This window comes from Enhydra lutris, unplaced genomic scaffold, assembly GCF_002288905.1.
Source record: "Enhydra lutris kenyoni isolate GAN:26980312 unplaced genomic scaffold, ASM228890v2 scaffoldscaffold30, whole genome shotgun sequence".
Lineage (NCBI taxonomy): Eukaryota > Metazoa > Chordata > Mammalia > Carnivora > Mustelidae > Enhydra > Enhydra lutris.
The window spans coordinates 3,819,372-3,834,102 of NW_019154114.1; the positions used below are offsets into that span (position 1 = coordinate 3,819,372).

The 14,731-nt window shown below is 49.4% G+C and overlaps 1 protein-coding gene across 1 annotated transcript in view; it reads right to left on the minus strand.

The window, feature by feature from the left end:
- Window positions 1-1,902: 1,902 nt before the first annotated feature.
- LOC111153004 (CKLF like MARVEL transmembrane domain containing 4) overlaps window positions 1,903-14,731 on the minus strand; it is a 64,628-nt gene continuing 51,799 nt past the window's right edge. Inside the window, exons 2-4 of the mRNA XM_022511801.1 lie at window positions 12,098-12,274; window positions 3,836-3,934; window positions 1,903-2,262 (exon numbers count right to left, since the gene is read on the minus strand). Of these exons, the coding sequence (XP_022367509.1) occupies window positions 2,098-2,262; window positions 3,836-3,934; window positions 12,098-12,274 (441 nt within the window). The 3' untranslated portion in view covers window positions 1,903-2,097. The remainder of the gene's footprint in view (window positions 2,263-3,835; window positions 3,935-12,097; window positions 12,275-14,731) is intronic.

Consider the following 14,731-nt stretch of genomic DNA (forward strand, 5'->3'; position numbering starts at 1 on the left):
GTATTCTTCCCACCCCCCCACAATCTCACTTCAAAGGCGGCTTTTTAGTAAGACCAAGTAACACGATTCCCGGCAGATTGCTGATAAAGCTCAGGGTGGTCTTCCCCAGTGGGCCCCGTTGAATGCAGGGCTGAGTCTTCGCCACCCTGTGTCTAACTGGAACTCTCAGAGGGAGATAAGCCCATTTTTGACCATGCAGACACACTCAACAAATGCAGAATAAATACACAAAAGGAGCAGATAAAATCCAGATGTCCTAATCTCCCCCAAAGTCACTGCATCTACTAAGTTCAAAGTCTGCGACTCCTGACTGGTACTGCCTCACAACACACACACGGGCCGGGGGCTCCATCCCACCTGCGGGGGAGCGGGGGTCTGCACGGGACACAGACAAGGAGCTTGCACATGTGACCCAGGCCACTGCCCCAGAAAGGAAACACAGCAGAATTCCAGTCGTACTGGATGGCCTGTCTGCGGGGCTAACCCCTTGCCCCCACTCTTCAGAACTGCAGGCTGAGCAGTGGGACCTGCACTGGGAAATCAGAGGCATGGGCAGGGCTGGACGCTTTCTCACCTATGCTGTGTCCCCCCCACCGCCCAACACACTCACGTCTGCTTCCCCCTTACACGGTGCCCGGCCACCACTGCCATCGTCCACCACTCCGCGAGGTTGTCCCGTGGGCTCTCCCGGGGCTGCACACTTGTCCCCCCAGCAGGACAGGTCTCCTCTCGAGGGATGGCCAAACAGAATAAGTAGAGTGAGAAGAAGGTCTGTAAACATTAACAGTTCAGAGAGGGGAAACCAACAAGGTAAAACAATTTTTCTGTGAACAATACAGATAGTCTCCAACAGGAAGAATACGAAGGACAAAAAACACTACACTATAGGATCAGAGGGGCTCAATGAACACATTCACTACATAACCTTCACTTTCTCAAGAATCCGTTCAAAATCTGACATCACCAGAATTCTTCCCAACAACTTCCAAGATCAGTGTTCATAGTTAGGACCCTGAGGCACGAAAGCTACAATCTGTGCCTCCCGAAACATCAGTGAAACCATGTGTCGTGGTGGGAATTCAAGTATTTTCAAATCCTAGACAAACCTACTCAGAATCACTTTACAACTGTCCTCAGGCATTCAAAAATTAGCACACGTCCCTAAAACAGAGATGTGTCCCCACCCGTGGTCCATGAAGCCAGCAAATGGGCAAGCATTCTGGCTGATGGAATGGACTGTACTTTTTTGTGTGACTTTTACCTGAGAAGGTAAAACTGCAGGAAGTCTGCAATTCGGCCTCCAAGTAACAAGGGTGGGTAGGAAACTGGAAAACAGGATGGTCCCATATTCCTGGAGGAGATCGTGGGATTCGGGGAGGTGACGCATGGGAGGAGCAGTGGAGTGAGTTCTCAGCAGGGCGGGAACCAAAGGGCGACCTTCCCGCATGCCAGCAGGCCTGCCGGGCTGTGCCAGGAGGACAGCAGCTCTTCCCATCCCCGTAGAGTCCAGACCCGGCAAACAGCTCCAGCAGCACACCCGGGGCCAAACCCTCGGTGTCTCCACGGCCCAGGGATGGAAGACGAGGAGCAGGGGAGGGGTCCGGGGGGAGGACTCCACGCTGCCCTGGGGCCCGCGGGGGGCCTGGCCAGCGACTACTGCTGGCTCTTCACCCCTGCACCTTCAGTCCTTGATTTTTTTTACCCCTCTTAGCAGCTCCCATTAATCCAAAGTCTTGACTTGTCACAAAAACATGGGACAGGGTGGCTCAGCGTCAGATGTGAAGCCTGTACTCGGGGACAGTGAGGACCTAGAGGAGATACGGCAGCCAGTGAGGCTGGCGGCTCCGACAGCTACCAAATGCTGGAGAAGCTGCGGGCCTCTCCCAGCCGCCCCCGCCCCCGTCTCAGCAGCTGCTGCTGGGGTCCCGCCTCACAGACCCGCCAACAGGGCCACTCTCTGAAAACCCTTTCCCGGAATGAACTTTTACCAAGAGGACAAAATTCAGCTTAATCACAGGAAAATCTGACATGACGAGGAAAAGAAAACTTGGTTGGAAGGGTGGGCACGAGGATGAGAGGGAGGAGGGCCCCTGGGGCTCATGTGTCCAGGCGCTGAATCTCAGGGCGACCGTCCACGTCTCTGGACTCCGTGCGGGCCCGGATGTAGTCACTGGCGCTCTGCTGGTGGACACTGACTCTCCATTTCTGCACCGCCAGGAACGTGTTCACCGCATACACCGCAGTTGCCAAGAAGCCAAATATCTACAAAACACGGGCACGGTTAGTCCTCGGACCATTAGTCGTCGACGGGGTGTCCGGGCAGGACCGGCCCCGAGCGGCTCTTGTTGACCTGAGCCGTCCCCACAATGCCCAGACCCACTGTCATCTGGCTGTCGGACAACAGCCAAGAGTGCAGTTAATCATGATGCCCAGAAAGTCCTGCCTGTCCAGAAACAGACAGCCTGAGGTTTTCTCTTCAAGTATTTTGGATCTACGAAACACAAACACACACACAATTCACAGAAGTGCCTCGTTTTCGTGGCCACTGGTCTCAGGTAAGAAAGTACAATGTAGCCAAAATACCAAACAGAGAGAAAATGAGTGTCAAGCCACAACGCCTGACGTCCCAAACTGTGTCCCCCAAGCCTCTGCCTGCTGCCCAGATGCCTTCCCCTGGACAGCCCCAGGTGGGCAGCTCCTCCGAGAGCAGCAGCAGAATTTTAATGATTTCCTAATGACGGATCAACCTACCGAGTGACACTTGGGTGAACAGCTTGTTCCGTGTTTTTTTACAAACCTTTCGAACTCCCCTTCACATCACGAAAGTGCTGCCTGTTCATTATAAATACAGAACAACACAGAAATGCAAAGCACAGAGAATCAAGGTCTTAACATGATCTGCTTCCTACCCTGCCTGCAAAGGCATTCTACCTTGAAGAGCAAAAAAAAAAATGTCATCTGACTGCTAAATGGCATCAGGACTGCCCTCTCCTTCATTAAGAGCCCCACACCCACAGATCAGGCTCTTAAAAGCAACAACACTGACAGACACCCAGGGCTCTGTTGCGAACTGACAAAATAAGTGATTCTCAAATTTGAGTGTCCACCTGAAGCACCTGGAAGTCTTGTTACAATGTATTTCTGGTTCAGGGGCTCCGGGAAAGCACAGTCGACTGAGGGTATGATTCCTAGTTCTTAGCTCAGGTCATGATCTCAGGGTCGTGAGATCAAGCCCCGCATCAGGCTCCATCTGTGCTCAGTGCAGAGTCCGCTTGGGACTCTCGCTCTCTCTCCCTCTGCCCCTTCCCACCATGCTCTCTTTCTCAAAGAGATAAATAAATCTTTAAAGTAGGGGGGGTGCATTTCTGATTCAGTAGCTCTGGGGGAGCCTGGGAATGGCCTTTTTTTTTTTTTTTTTAAAGATTTTATTTATTTGACACAGAGAGATCATAAGTAGGCAGAAAGGCAGGCAGAGAGAGAGGAAGAGAGAAGCAGGCTCCCCACCAAGCAGAGAGCCTGATGTGCGGCTCGATCCCAGGATCCTGGGATCATGACCTGAGCCAAAAGCAGAGGCTTTAACCCACTGAGCCACCCAGGAGCCCCCGGGAATGGCCTTTCTAAAAAGTTCCTTGGTGATGCAGAGGCTGCTGTTCTGGGGACCACACTTTGAGAACCACAGCACTAAAGGAACCAGGACCTCCACTGTCTCAGTAACATCATCATTAGCAAAGAGAAAGCCCAAGAAGAACAAGCAGGACACATGCTAGGGGACAGAGGAGAGCCCGTCACAGTGTGTATGAATTGGCCTGTGTTTTCACCAGCCAAGTGCACTTACCACAGCAGCGATTTCTGCCCCAGTTTGGTGGTTTAAAGAAGCTAGTACGGTCGAAGCGATAAAGAAAAAGAAAGTGCTGAGTCCAGTGTTGACCAAATCCTAAAGAAAAAATAAAGTCACTTGAAAAGAATTTTTTATGCTTTGCCCTGAAAGCAATGGAAGGATTTTCAAAATAAGAAGCACAACATCCAGCCTCTCTGATGGTTCTGCAGTTTAATCCTGAAGGCCCAGGGGTGCTGGCCCCATGGAGGGAGGCAGAGATGGGACCGGTGTATGATGTACATCACCTGATAGGTCACCACGGCAAAATTCATGTTTTAACCAACCACACAGTCATTTCTTAGTGAATTTTTCTAGAAACCCAATGGCTAACCCATCAAGGACACGCAGCTTCATTGCCATTCAGAATTCTATTGTCATCTTTAAAAAAAAAAACGTTCAAAACACCTTGGCATGGACAACACTCCCCGGGAGTCCAGAATATACCAAAACTGGCGATATCCCCTCCAACGTGCCCTCGTTCATGTGTGACATTCCGAGCACACTGTTTTCCAACCTAGACAACACACTCAGCCGGACCTCACGCTCTTGCTTACACAGTCTTTCAAGGCTCTGTGTGGCTAAAACCCAGAGGATTTTCTCCTAAGCTCTCTGAAAAGCAAAGGAGGTTACACATCCAATGCTTCCAAGATTGAACTCTTTTCTTAGTTGTTGAGAGGAACGGAGCACAGCGATTAAGTGTCACAGCCCAACTGGGACCTAACCAGGCACGACGTGGGATAACCCATTTCACTTCTTGTGTCTCATGTGAGAACAGCACCCACGCCTCACGGAGTTCTCCTAGGGCCCCGGGGGAGCCACGCAAGGCCCCCAACAGCCTGGGCCATGCCAGAGCCCCTCTATCATCTCCACAGAGGAAGAACCCAGAGAACACGGAGAACATGTTAGACTGTTTAAGTGCCCGGGGTGGGGGCCCTCAAGGGCCATCTCCTCTTTCTAAAGATGCACGAAGAACAACGTTCTCATCACGAAGGTACTGAGCATGTGCGGCAGGAAGCCCATCTCCCTCCTGGCATGGGCTTCTGAGGGGGCTCACCATGGGCTGTGAGTACCCACAACTACAAAACTATCCAGAAATGTCGGCCAGCGGGGCCACTTTTAGCTGTGGCCAGTGTTCAGCAAGGGCAGATTTTTCACAAATTCCAACCAGGAAGTGTTTAGTTAGAATGCTCAGTTCTGCATAAGGTGCTGTAAGGGTAACGAAGACTATAAAATGTCCTTTCTGAACCAAAGACTATTCAGAAGTGGGGGGCACGCTTTACGATACAATGCTGAGGTCAGACATCAAACAACATTATATGTACATCAGGGGCGACAACAGAAACATACACGTGTGGTCAAGGGCCTACATGCCCTTGCTGGTTCATGCTATTTGTCTATGTGATTTCCACATTTGGAAATTCACTTTCAGTATCACGCTAGTGCAGAAAGGTCCAAGTATAAGGACGTTCGTGGTAGAGCTTAAAATAGCAAAAAAAAAAAAAAAAAAATCGGAAGCGAAGAAAATGCTCACGAACTGGGGATTTGTGAAATAAAATGGTATCGCCACAATGGAACACTATGTGGTCATTAAAAATAATGATGCAGCTGTACGTTTAGCATGGAATATACCTAAGATAGTTTAAGTGAAAAAGTGTGATTCTGATGGCTCCATTCTCCCTGCTTCACACATCACTACGTAACGCCAATGGGAAAGCTAGTCTACCTGGTCTGGAAGGTTGTTATACCAAGTAATACAAGTGGTTATCCCGATGGGTTCTGTCCTGTAGGAATTTTTGACAGCTTTACTGAGATGTGACTCATATGCCACATACTATGCCCAATTAAAATGCACAATTCAAGTCACCACGATCGCATTTTAGAACATTGTCAGCACTCCAAGAAGAAACTCATCAGCAGGCAGTTTTCCATTCCCTCCCCTAATCCTAGGCAACCACTACTCACCTGCTTTCTCTCTCTGTGTCTTCCTGTTCTGGACACTTCATATAAATAGAATTATATATTATGTGGTCTTTTGTGACTGGCTTCTTCCACTCAGGAGGACGGTTCTAAGGATCACTCCTGCTGGGTCACGGATCAACACTTCTCTCCCTTCCTGAGTAGACCATATTCCATCGTACGGATACACCGTGTTTTTATCTACCTTCTTGTCCGTCTTTGGACACATGAGTTATTTCTACTTTCCAGTTATTTTGAATGACCCTCGTGTGAACTTACAAGGTTTTGGGGAGATGTATGTTTTCACTGGCCTTGGATCATCACATGATTTTATTTTTTTATTACCTGCATCTTCCAGCTTTTCTGTAACAGACACTGCTCGGGACAGCTTAAGAGACTTAAAAGTGGAATACTATGGTTGTGGGTCAGCATCAACTACTGGAGTTCCTTGTCCATGAAACAAAAATCAAGGTTTGCAGGTTCATCCTTCACCCTGGGGGAACACACAGACATGCCCTCTGACTGGGCTTTGGTGGGGTTTTAGTCAACAATGGTGACCCATTTTTTTTTTAAATATAGAAGTAACATTTTATTTAATATTTATTTATTTATTATTATTATTTTTTTAAGTAGGCTCCACACTCAACATGGAGCTTGAACTCACAACCTTGAGATTAAGAGTCAATGCAGTCCACCTACTGAGCTAGCTGGGTGCCCCCTAAAAGTAATAATTCTTGATATCTACCTTCACCAGCTCCAATTTAATGTACTCCTCAATACACGCTTTCATTTAATTCTCACATCAAGCCTATGCAGTAGATATTCCCATTTTACAGGAATGGGCTGAGTCTTTCAAGAGTTCAGAAACTTGACCAATGAGGTGATCCATTTTTTTAATGCAATTTTTTTTTAATGCTTTTACTGGGATGTGTACTCTCTCAGCCACATGCTTTCCAGTTTGCCCCAGCCATCCCTACTCCCTATCGTCTCACACCTCCCACCACTTTATGCTTCTAGTCTGGCCCCTAGAACACCCAAGGGTGTAGACCGTCCTTGTGCTAGGAGATGAAGAGGAAATCCACCCTCCCAAACACAGACTTCCGGGTGTCTCCTTCGCTGACACACTGGTAGATACAGGGGTGAGCCTCTCTAACTCCACTAACAGGTCAACAGGATGTGGCCTAGAGGGTGTGAACCCAAGGCCTACTGGCCATATCTGGTCCACAGACGGGTCTGACATGCACAGCACTCCAAACAAATTTGAACACACCAACATCTAAACACCAGAAGACTGCACATAAAAACTAACCTCTTAAAGAAAAAGAAAAAAAGAAGCTTCTAGCTGTTCTTGAAAAGCTGTTCCAGAAACGCCCGGAAGCAACGACACAGTCAGCGGGGACTGGGAAGGAGAGCCACCTGCCCTGTCGCCCCATCTCCGGCCCATCTGCTCAGGTGCCCAGCCCTGGCAGGCCCACCGTCTCCAACCCCATCTCCATTCCAGAGAATGGGCCATCCAGCAATGTGCCCTCCCCATCCGTCCACACTCTGGGCCCAGTGGGTACCCACACAGCTTTCAAGGCCCAGCTGGCATCTGGCTGCTTCTCTGAACATTCCCCTGCTGACACCCACTCCAGGCTTCTGCCCCAAGGCATGTACTGCCTCTTTGCCTGTGTTCCACCAGGACTTACACAAAGCTGCGTCTCACGAAGCACACTGACCAAGGGGCGAGCAGCTTGTACCGACCCACCCCATGCTTTTGGTTCCCAAATCCCAGCACAAAGCAGGTGTCCAACAGATGTCTGCTGGACTGGCCACAGGTGAGACAGCTGTAACAGGCTCAGGCCCCAGGCTCTCACTGCAGTTGCCCCCAAACCACGAGGATCTGTGGCTGGCTCTGGTGTCAGCTCTACACATGGATGCAAATGGTCAATGACTTTAACTCAATCATGCCTGTGTAATGAGCTCTCCACGAAAAGCCCCAAACCACGGTGTGCGGGGAGCTTCTGAGCTGGTGCTGCACCCCCACCCCATAAGGACAGAAGCTCCAGAACGCTGAGACTCTTCTGGACCCTGCCCGACACATACGCATCCCTTCCGTCTGCCTGCTCCTGAGTTGTACCCTTTCTGGCAAACCAGTGAGCCTAAGTACAGCACTCCTCCCAAGCTCTGTAAATTGTTCTACAGAATTACAAACCCCAGGAGGCAAATCTGCACTCGGTGCAGGTTCCCCGGGGAGCCCCGTTTGTGGCAGGTGTCTGAGCAGGGGCAGTCTCCAACTGGGCCCTTCTCCCGGGGATCTGTGCCAACTGCAGAAGTTAGCGTCGGAACGGAGCTGAATTTTCGGACACCTTGTTAGTGTCAAGAGAATTAGAGATCTGCTTGGAGTGGAAATACTACACAGATTCAGTTGTCAGAAAAAAAAAAAAAGACCTATATTTGGTGTGAAAAGGGGTGTCAGGAAACATTATACCATGAGTCATGGCCAAGGCCTTGGGGCTCTGCAGGTAGACCCTCTGGGTGATTCAGACTGTCCCCACTCAACAGCCAACCTGGGTTCTTGATCGTGCAAGGTCTGTGGAGTGAGCAGGGGCCACCGAGGCACGGAGGAAGAAGAGCCAGGACAGTCTGGTGTCATGGCAGGCAAGAGCGGAGAGTGCAGCAGAAGGGACACAGAACATTCCAGGGCAGTTCTGCTCGCACTGTTCAGTGGAGGGGGCGGGGGGTGGGGGTACGGAGACAGAGGAACAGCCAAGGGATCCAGGACCATGGAGGCCCCAGTGATCCCGACCAGAGGACTTTCAAGGATGTCAGGTGTCTCTCTTGACCCAGGTGGATGCTCCACAGCCTGTATCAGTCTTTATTCAACGGTACATTTTAGCGCGTTTTCTGAGTGAGCTGTATTTGACAGTAAGAGGTGAGAAAACAGAGATGGGAAGGAGGGAATAGAGCACAGACCTCCCTCCTTGTTAGAAGTTCGGAGAAGCAGTCCATGACGGGACTCAGCGAGCTGGCTAAGGAGAGTGGGAGCCCCTAGCCGGCTTTCAGTAGCAGGCGGGGATGGAAGAGAGGGGTGGCTGGAGGGAGGAGGGCTGGGCACTAATTAAGGTAAACACGGGTGGGACACAAAGGTGTATGAGCCCCTAATATACAGAGAAAAACAAGTATCACCAGGTAAGTCCCACAGATTCATCAAAATCAAGCAAATCCAGAGCTAACAGAATCTTTCTGCTTGCATCAAATAATGCTTATATAAAATATATACTTTGCAGCTTCCTCCTTATTTACCATTTTCCATGAATATTTTTGTGTCAACAAAGGCTCCTGAAATCACCATTTTTCTAACCCTATACCAATCACACCCTGTTTCACTCATTAGCCATAACTGGCTCTATGAGGACAAAATATTCCCACCACCTTGTTAGAGAAAAAACACGGTCAAGGCCAACCCTCTGTAGCGACTCAGTGAGCTGTGTCCAGCCCTGAAGAACTTACTTTTTTCTCCCCTCCCGGAGAACAGATGACCTGAGCTCCCCTCAGTAAGTACAATTCCTCAAGTTCATGTACTCATGCACTCTTCTGTTGAATAAGCATACACCTTCATCTGCTCCAAAAGGGTGGAAATTCTGGAAAGGATCCCAGAGGACTGAAAGTGTTCTCAAGTGACTGTATCACACATAGGCGTGTGCCCTACCCAATGCTGTCCAGGAGAAGATCATGTACGCGAACTTCCCAGTGAAAAAGATGCACATCAGTATGACCCAACATGTGGTAGCCACCAAGAGGGAAAAGCCCTTCATGTTTAAAACAGAAAAATCAAGGGACGCCTGGATGGCTCAGTTGGTTAAGCAGCTGCCTTCGGCTCAGGTCATGATCCCAGCGTCCTGGGATCGAGTCCCACATCGGGCTCCTTGCTTGGCAGGGAGCCTGCTTCTCCCTCTGCCTCTGCTTCTGTCTGCCTGTGCTCGCTCTCTCTCCCTCTGTCTCTGACAAATAAATAAATAAAATCTTTAAAAAAAAATAAAATAAAACAGAAAAATCAGAATTCTAGCAAGCTCACTAAAGAGGTATTTCTGGAGATAATGGCCAGTATGAATTAGTTATTAAGCTGCAGTATGAAATCTTTTAACAGATTTATAGCTGTCAAATCAGCAGATAAGACTGAATGAGGGATTGAAGCCAAACCTGGCAGAAGTCTGCAGGGGAAACGTGGTTGGTAGGAGACCAGGGCCCCTTGCCTGTGGTCATATTAATTTCTCTCAGAATGGCAGCTGCGTACACAGGCTTGAGGTCCCTTATACGCACGGTCTCATTTCATTCTTAAAACAACCCTATAAAACAGTGTTGTCTCTACTTTACCAACAGTGGCCTTCAATATGGGGCTCTAAGTGGAGTCCGCTTGGGTTTCCCTCTCTTGCTCTCTCTGCCCTTTTCACCCTAACCCTTGCACGCACTCTCTCTCTCTCTCAAATAAATAAATAAAATCTTTTTTTAAAAAAATGGTGAGGGGCCCCTGGGTGGCTCAGTCGTTAAGCGTCTGCCTTCGGCTCAGGTCATGATCCCAAGGTCCTGGAATCGAGCCCCGAATCATGCTCCCTGTTTGGCAGGAAGCCTGCTTCTCCCTCTCCCACCTCCCCCTACTTATATTACTTCTCTTGCTATGTCTCTCTGTCAAATAAATAAATAAAACCTTAAAAAAAAATAGGTGATGGGCGCCTGGGTGGCTCAGTGGGTTGGGTTAAAGCCTCTGCCTTTAGCTCAGGTCATGATCTCAGGGTCCTGGGATGGAGTCCTGCATTGGGCTCTGCTCAGCGGAGAACCTGCTTCCTCCTCTCTCTCTCTCTCTCTCTGCCTGCCTCTCTGCCTACTTGTGATCTCTGTCTGTCAAATAAACAAATAAAATCTTAAAAAAAAAAAAAAGTAGGTGACTCACACCAAAAAAAAAAAAAAAAAGTTGAGACGGTAAAACCTGTAACAAAACCAGGACAAAACCAGCTGAGTTTTCATCTGATACCAGCTTTTCTAGTTCAGCTCTGCTTTTCTTCTCCCTCCTAGAAGCTCGACCACCACACAGAATATTCTGTGGGAAGACCCTCTCCTCTCCATAGGCCACAGGATCACCGTGGGAGGGGCCCTGTCAGGCAGGGTGACCAGCCCCACCTCCTCCCAGGCTCCCTCCCCACAGTGCTGCACACACCCAGCACAAGGCAGCAGAAGGGGAGCTCCCACAAGGGTAGGTAGTCTGCAGCGCCCTGCTCTGCTGCTGCCACCATGCGCCCTCTCGGGGTTGGGGCCCCACAGGGCTCTCCTCCCAAAGGCACATGTGAGGCAGGTGATGGTGCTTTCCTGTGATTCTCTGACTGATTCCCTTTGAGCCCTTGCACATGCTTGTTTGCAAAGAAACATCAAGAAAACCAAAGTTATGCCACTGCCTTTGGCTCAGGTCATGATCCCAGGGTCCTGCCATCAAGTCCCACATCATCGGGTTTCCCCTGCTCTGCAGGGAGCCTGCTTCTCCCTCTCCTTCTGCCTGCCATTCCCCCTGCTTGGGTCGCGCTCTCTCTCTCTCTCTCTCTGTCAAATAAATAAAATCTTTAAAGGAAAGAAAGAAAGAAGACCAAGCGCTACTAAGTTTCCATTCTCACTGAGCAGGATAAGGAAAAGTAACACAAGACCGGCCTGGGCGTGACCAGCCAGGAGCAGCTGGGGCAGACCTGAAGGCGAGGCTGTCAAAGGGGGTTAAGAACCCAAACCCCTGAGAGCTCAGGCTTCCACTCAAAACTCTGATCAAAGCACAGAACCCTCCGTGTCCTCCCAGTTGTCTTTGAATTTAATGCTAATCCTAGGCTTTGCAAGTCACTGGCATATTCATTCGTATTTTCAACTCTTCCCAAATCAATGCTTTTGTAAATGGCTTTTGGGTCCAGTGTGAAAAATATACAAACGTATTAATTCCATTTTTTTCTTTCCAGGTTCTGCAAATATCAACATTACCAATCTGATCAGAGGAGCATAAAACTGAAACGACATCTTCCAAGGGGGCAAATAATTGCTATACGACGGCTCTACTGTTGGTGAAGAGTCAACTTACTTTACAGTTTTACTCAACCCAGTGGAGAAAGTCAAACTCTCACAGCTGCATGCCAGTAAACCCAGTATCAAAGAAATGGGCACCAAACAAGAAGGCGGAGAGATTCCGGGCTGCCCTTGGAGCTGGGCAGCACCCGGTCCTTTTAGGGTCAGAGCGCGCTGGGGGCTTGTACTCACGGTCAGGTTCCAGTTGATCTGGGGGATCCTCATGTGGAGGTTCAGACTGAACAGGATCAGCAAGACTCCCGTCACCACAAATGTGCTACAGCTCACAAACTCAAAAAAGTAGAGGCCTTCACACGGGGAGCACTCCATGATGGTCTCTATGCAGATGAACGCAATCAGGGCCAAGATCTAGGAAGAAAATTGGAAACACACACACGTGTGTATATTTAGTACCCGTCCGTGGACATATGTGCCTGCCACATTTAAATAAAACCCCACTGCCACCGCCATATGCGGCCAGTAGTCCTCAGGGGACGGCAGTATCGCTGTCAGGAACAGGACCTGATGAAATTCTTACGTAGCAACAGGTATGGCGGCCTTCGCAAAGGGATCAAGTCCTAACGTGGACACCTCCGCCCCGCCGTGGTCCCCGGCCACTGTCTGGGGGTGGCTCGGGCCCTGGGAGGAAACAGAATGGCTCTGCCATGTGTGTTCAGTGCTTCCTCCGCCACCAGTAAGTGGTCGCGGCCGACACACGTTTCTCATTTCAAGTCCCTACCACAATTATGCTGATGCCAAGAGGGCAGGGTCCAAATGGTGTCTGTTTATGCCATCTGCAGCTACCCTGGGGGTTCAGGCAGAGGTCAAGCAGGTGGTCGGGGACCCTGGAGGGCTTTAAAACAGGAAAGGATGCGAATTATCCCCTCTTCTCCCAATTACAAGCGCCTAAAGGCGAGGCCCACCTAATTCATTCACAAGCTATGCTTTTTAAAGGCGATCACTGGGCTTGGCCATTACAAAGTCGGAACAACAGCTTATAAAAATGCTGAAAAATTGGGGCGCCTGGGTGGCTCAGTCAGTTGGGTGGCTGCCTTCGGCTCGGGTCATGATCCCAGCGCCTGGGATGGAGCCCCATATGGGGCTCCTTGCTCAGCGGGGAGCCTGCTTCTCCCTCTCCCTGCCTGCACGCCACTCCCCCTGCTTGTGCTCTCTCTCTCTATCTCTCTGTGTCAAATAAATAAAATCTTAAAAAAAAAATGTTGAAAAATCTACCAATAACGGCACCAATTTCTTCCTGAAGGACCAAAGTAACATTCCAGCAATATGTCCTAAGAGCTTGGAGATCATAGTCAAACAGGTATCGGTGGAAATCACCATGTGAGCTTTTTTTTTTTTTTTAAGATTTTTTTTATTTATTTGACAGACAGAGAGCACTAGTAGGCAGAGAGGCAGGCAGAGAGAGAGGCGGGGAAGCAGGCTTCCTACCGAGCAGAGAGCCCAATGCGGGACTTGATCCCAGGATGCCGGGATCACAACCTGAGCCTAAGGCAGCAGCCCAGCCCACTGAGCCACCCAGGAGCCCCACCATGTGAGCTTTTAAAGAAAGATTTCAGGAGAAGGAGGCGGCCCAAAGGCTCAGTGGATGGCCCAGGGAGCAATGAAAGGTCAGGTGATCTTGCACCAAAAACCAGATCGATCTTGGGCTCCTGGCCTCTACTCTAGCACTTCTCCAACCAAGTACCTCGCAGCCCACCTCATGTCCAGCCTGGGTCAGAACGTGAGGCGACCCCCACTGCAAAGGTCCAGGACGTGTAGGCAGGCAGCTCTATGGTCCCAGATCTGTCTTCAGAGCCAGCAACATCGGCATCACCAGAGAGCCAGCTAGAAGTACAGAATTTCTGCCTCTCCTCCTTGATCTATGCAGTCAGAGTGACAAGATCCCCAGATTATTGAAGTGTGGGGAACACAATGCAGGGGCTGTTCTGTGGCCCTTCTCTGCCTCCTGGAGTACCATGCATGCCTTTCAGGGCGCTACTCAATGCCACCTCCTCCCCATGCCTTCCCTGATTGTCTCTCCCCCTGCCAGACATTATTTGATTCCACCCTCTCCCAGGAAAGCGTGTTCATCTGTGACTGCATTCTACCTTTTTTTTATACTTGACATTATGCGTCCCTCTGCCTCCTGAGCTTTCTGAGGACAGGGCCCAGCCCATCTCTCTCCACCCCAGGTACCAAGTGCAGTTACTTGCACACCGTCAACAAACAGGGTGGGGGTGGGCTTGGCAGGGTCTCCCCGTAAGAGCTAGGGCAGGGCAGCTCCACTCTATCGATTATCCATATTTGTGCCCAGCAATCATAAAAGACACGTCTCCTATCAATTTGTGGTTCACAGTGTAAGTCAGCACATTAGAGACAGGAGTCTTTAAGCATATGCTTTGTCCTTTTCCTAATGGCTCTTTTAATTTTCTATAGAATCAGGGACCTGAATTCTCCATCTGAATTACATGCTTGACTTGCAATCAATTCACAAAGAAGTAGTTCATATAAGGGAAACTCCTAAACTTTTTCTTCCCCCTGTAATTGGATCTAGTAATCTTGGGCAAGAAATAACACACTGTACTGATGAGTTACAAATGTTTCTGGTATGCTAACTTCAACCATATTTGTGTGGGAAGGTAACACCTACAGTCTTAAATATTAAAATAAAAACAGTTTCAAGAATATGCAAATCTAACGGGCCACTCATGCAGCAGCAGTGAACAAAACAGAAATCTGCTCTCTAGCTCATAGTCTAAGAAGAAGCTTTCAAAAATGAAATCAGGGATGCCAGGCGGTATGAAATACAAAGGGGAAGAAAATCAAAGT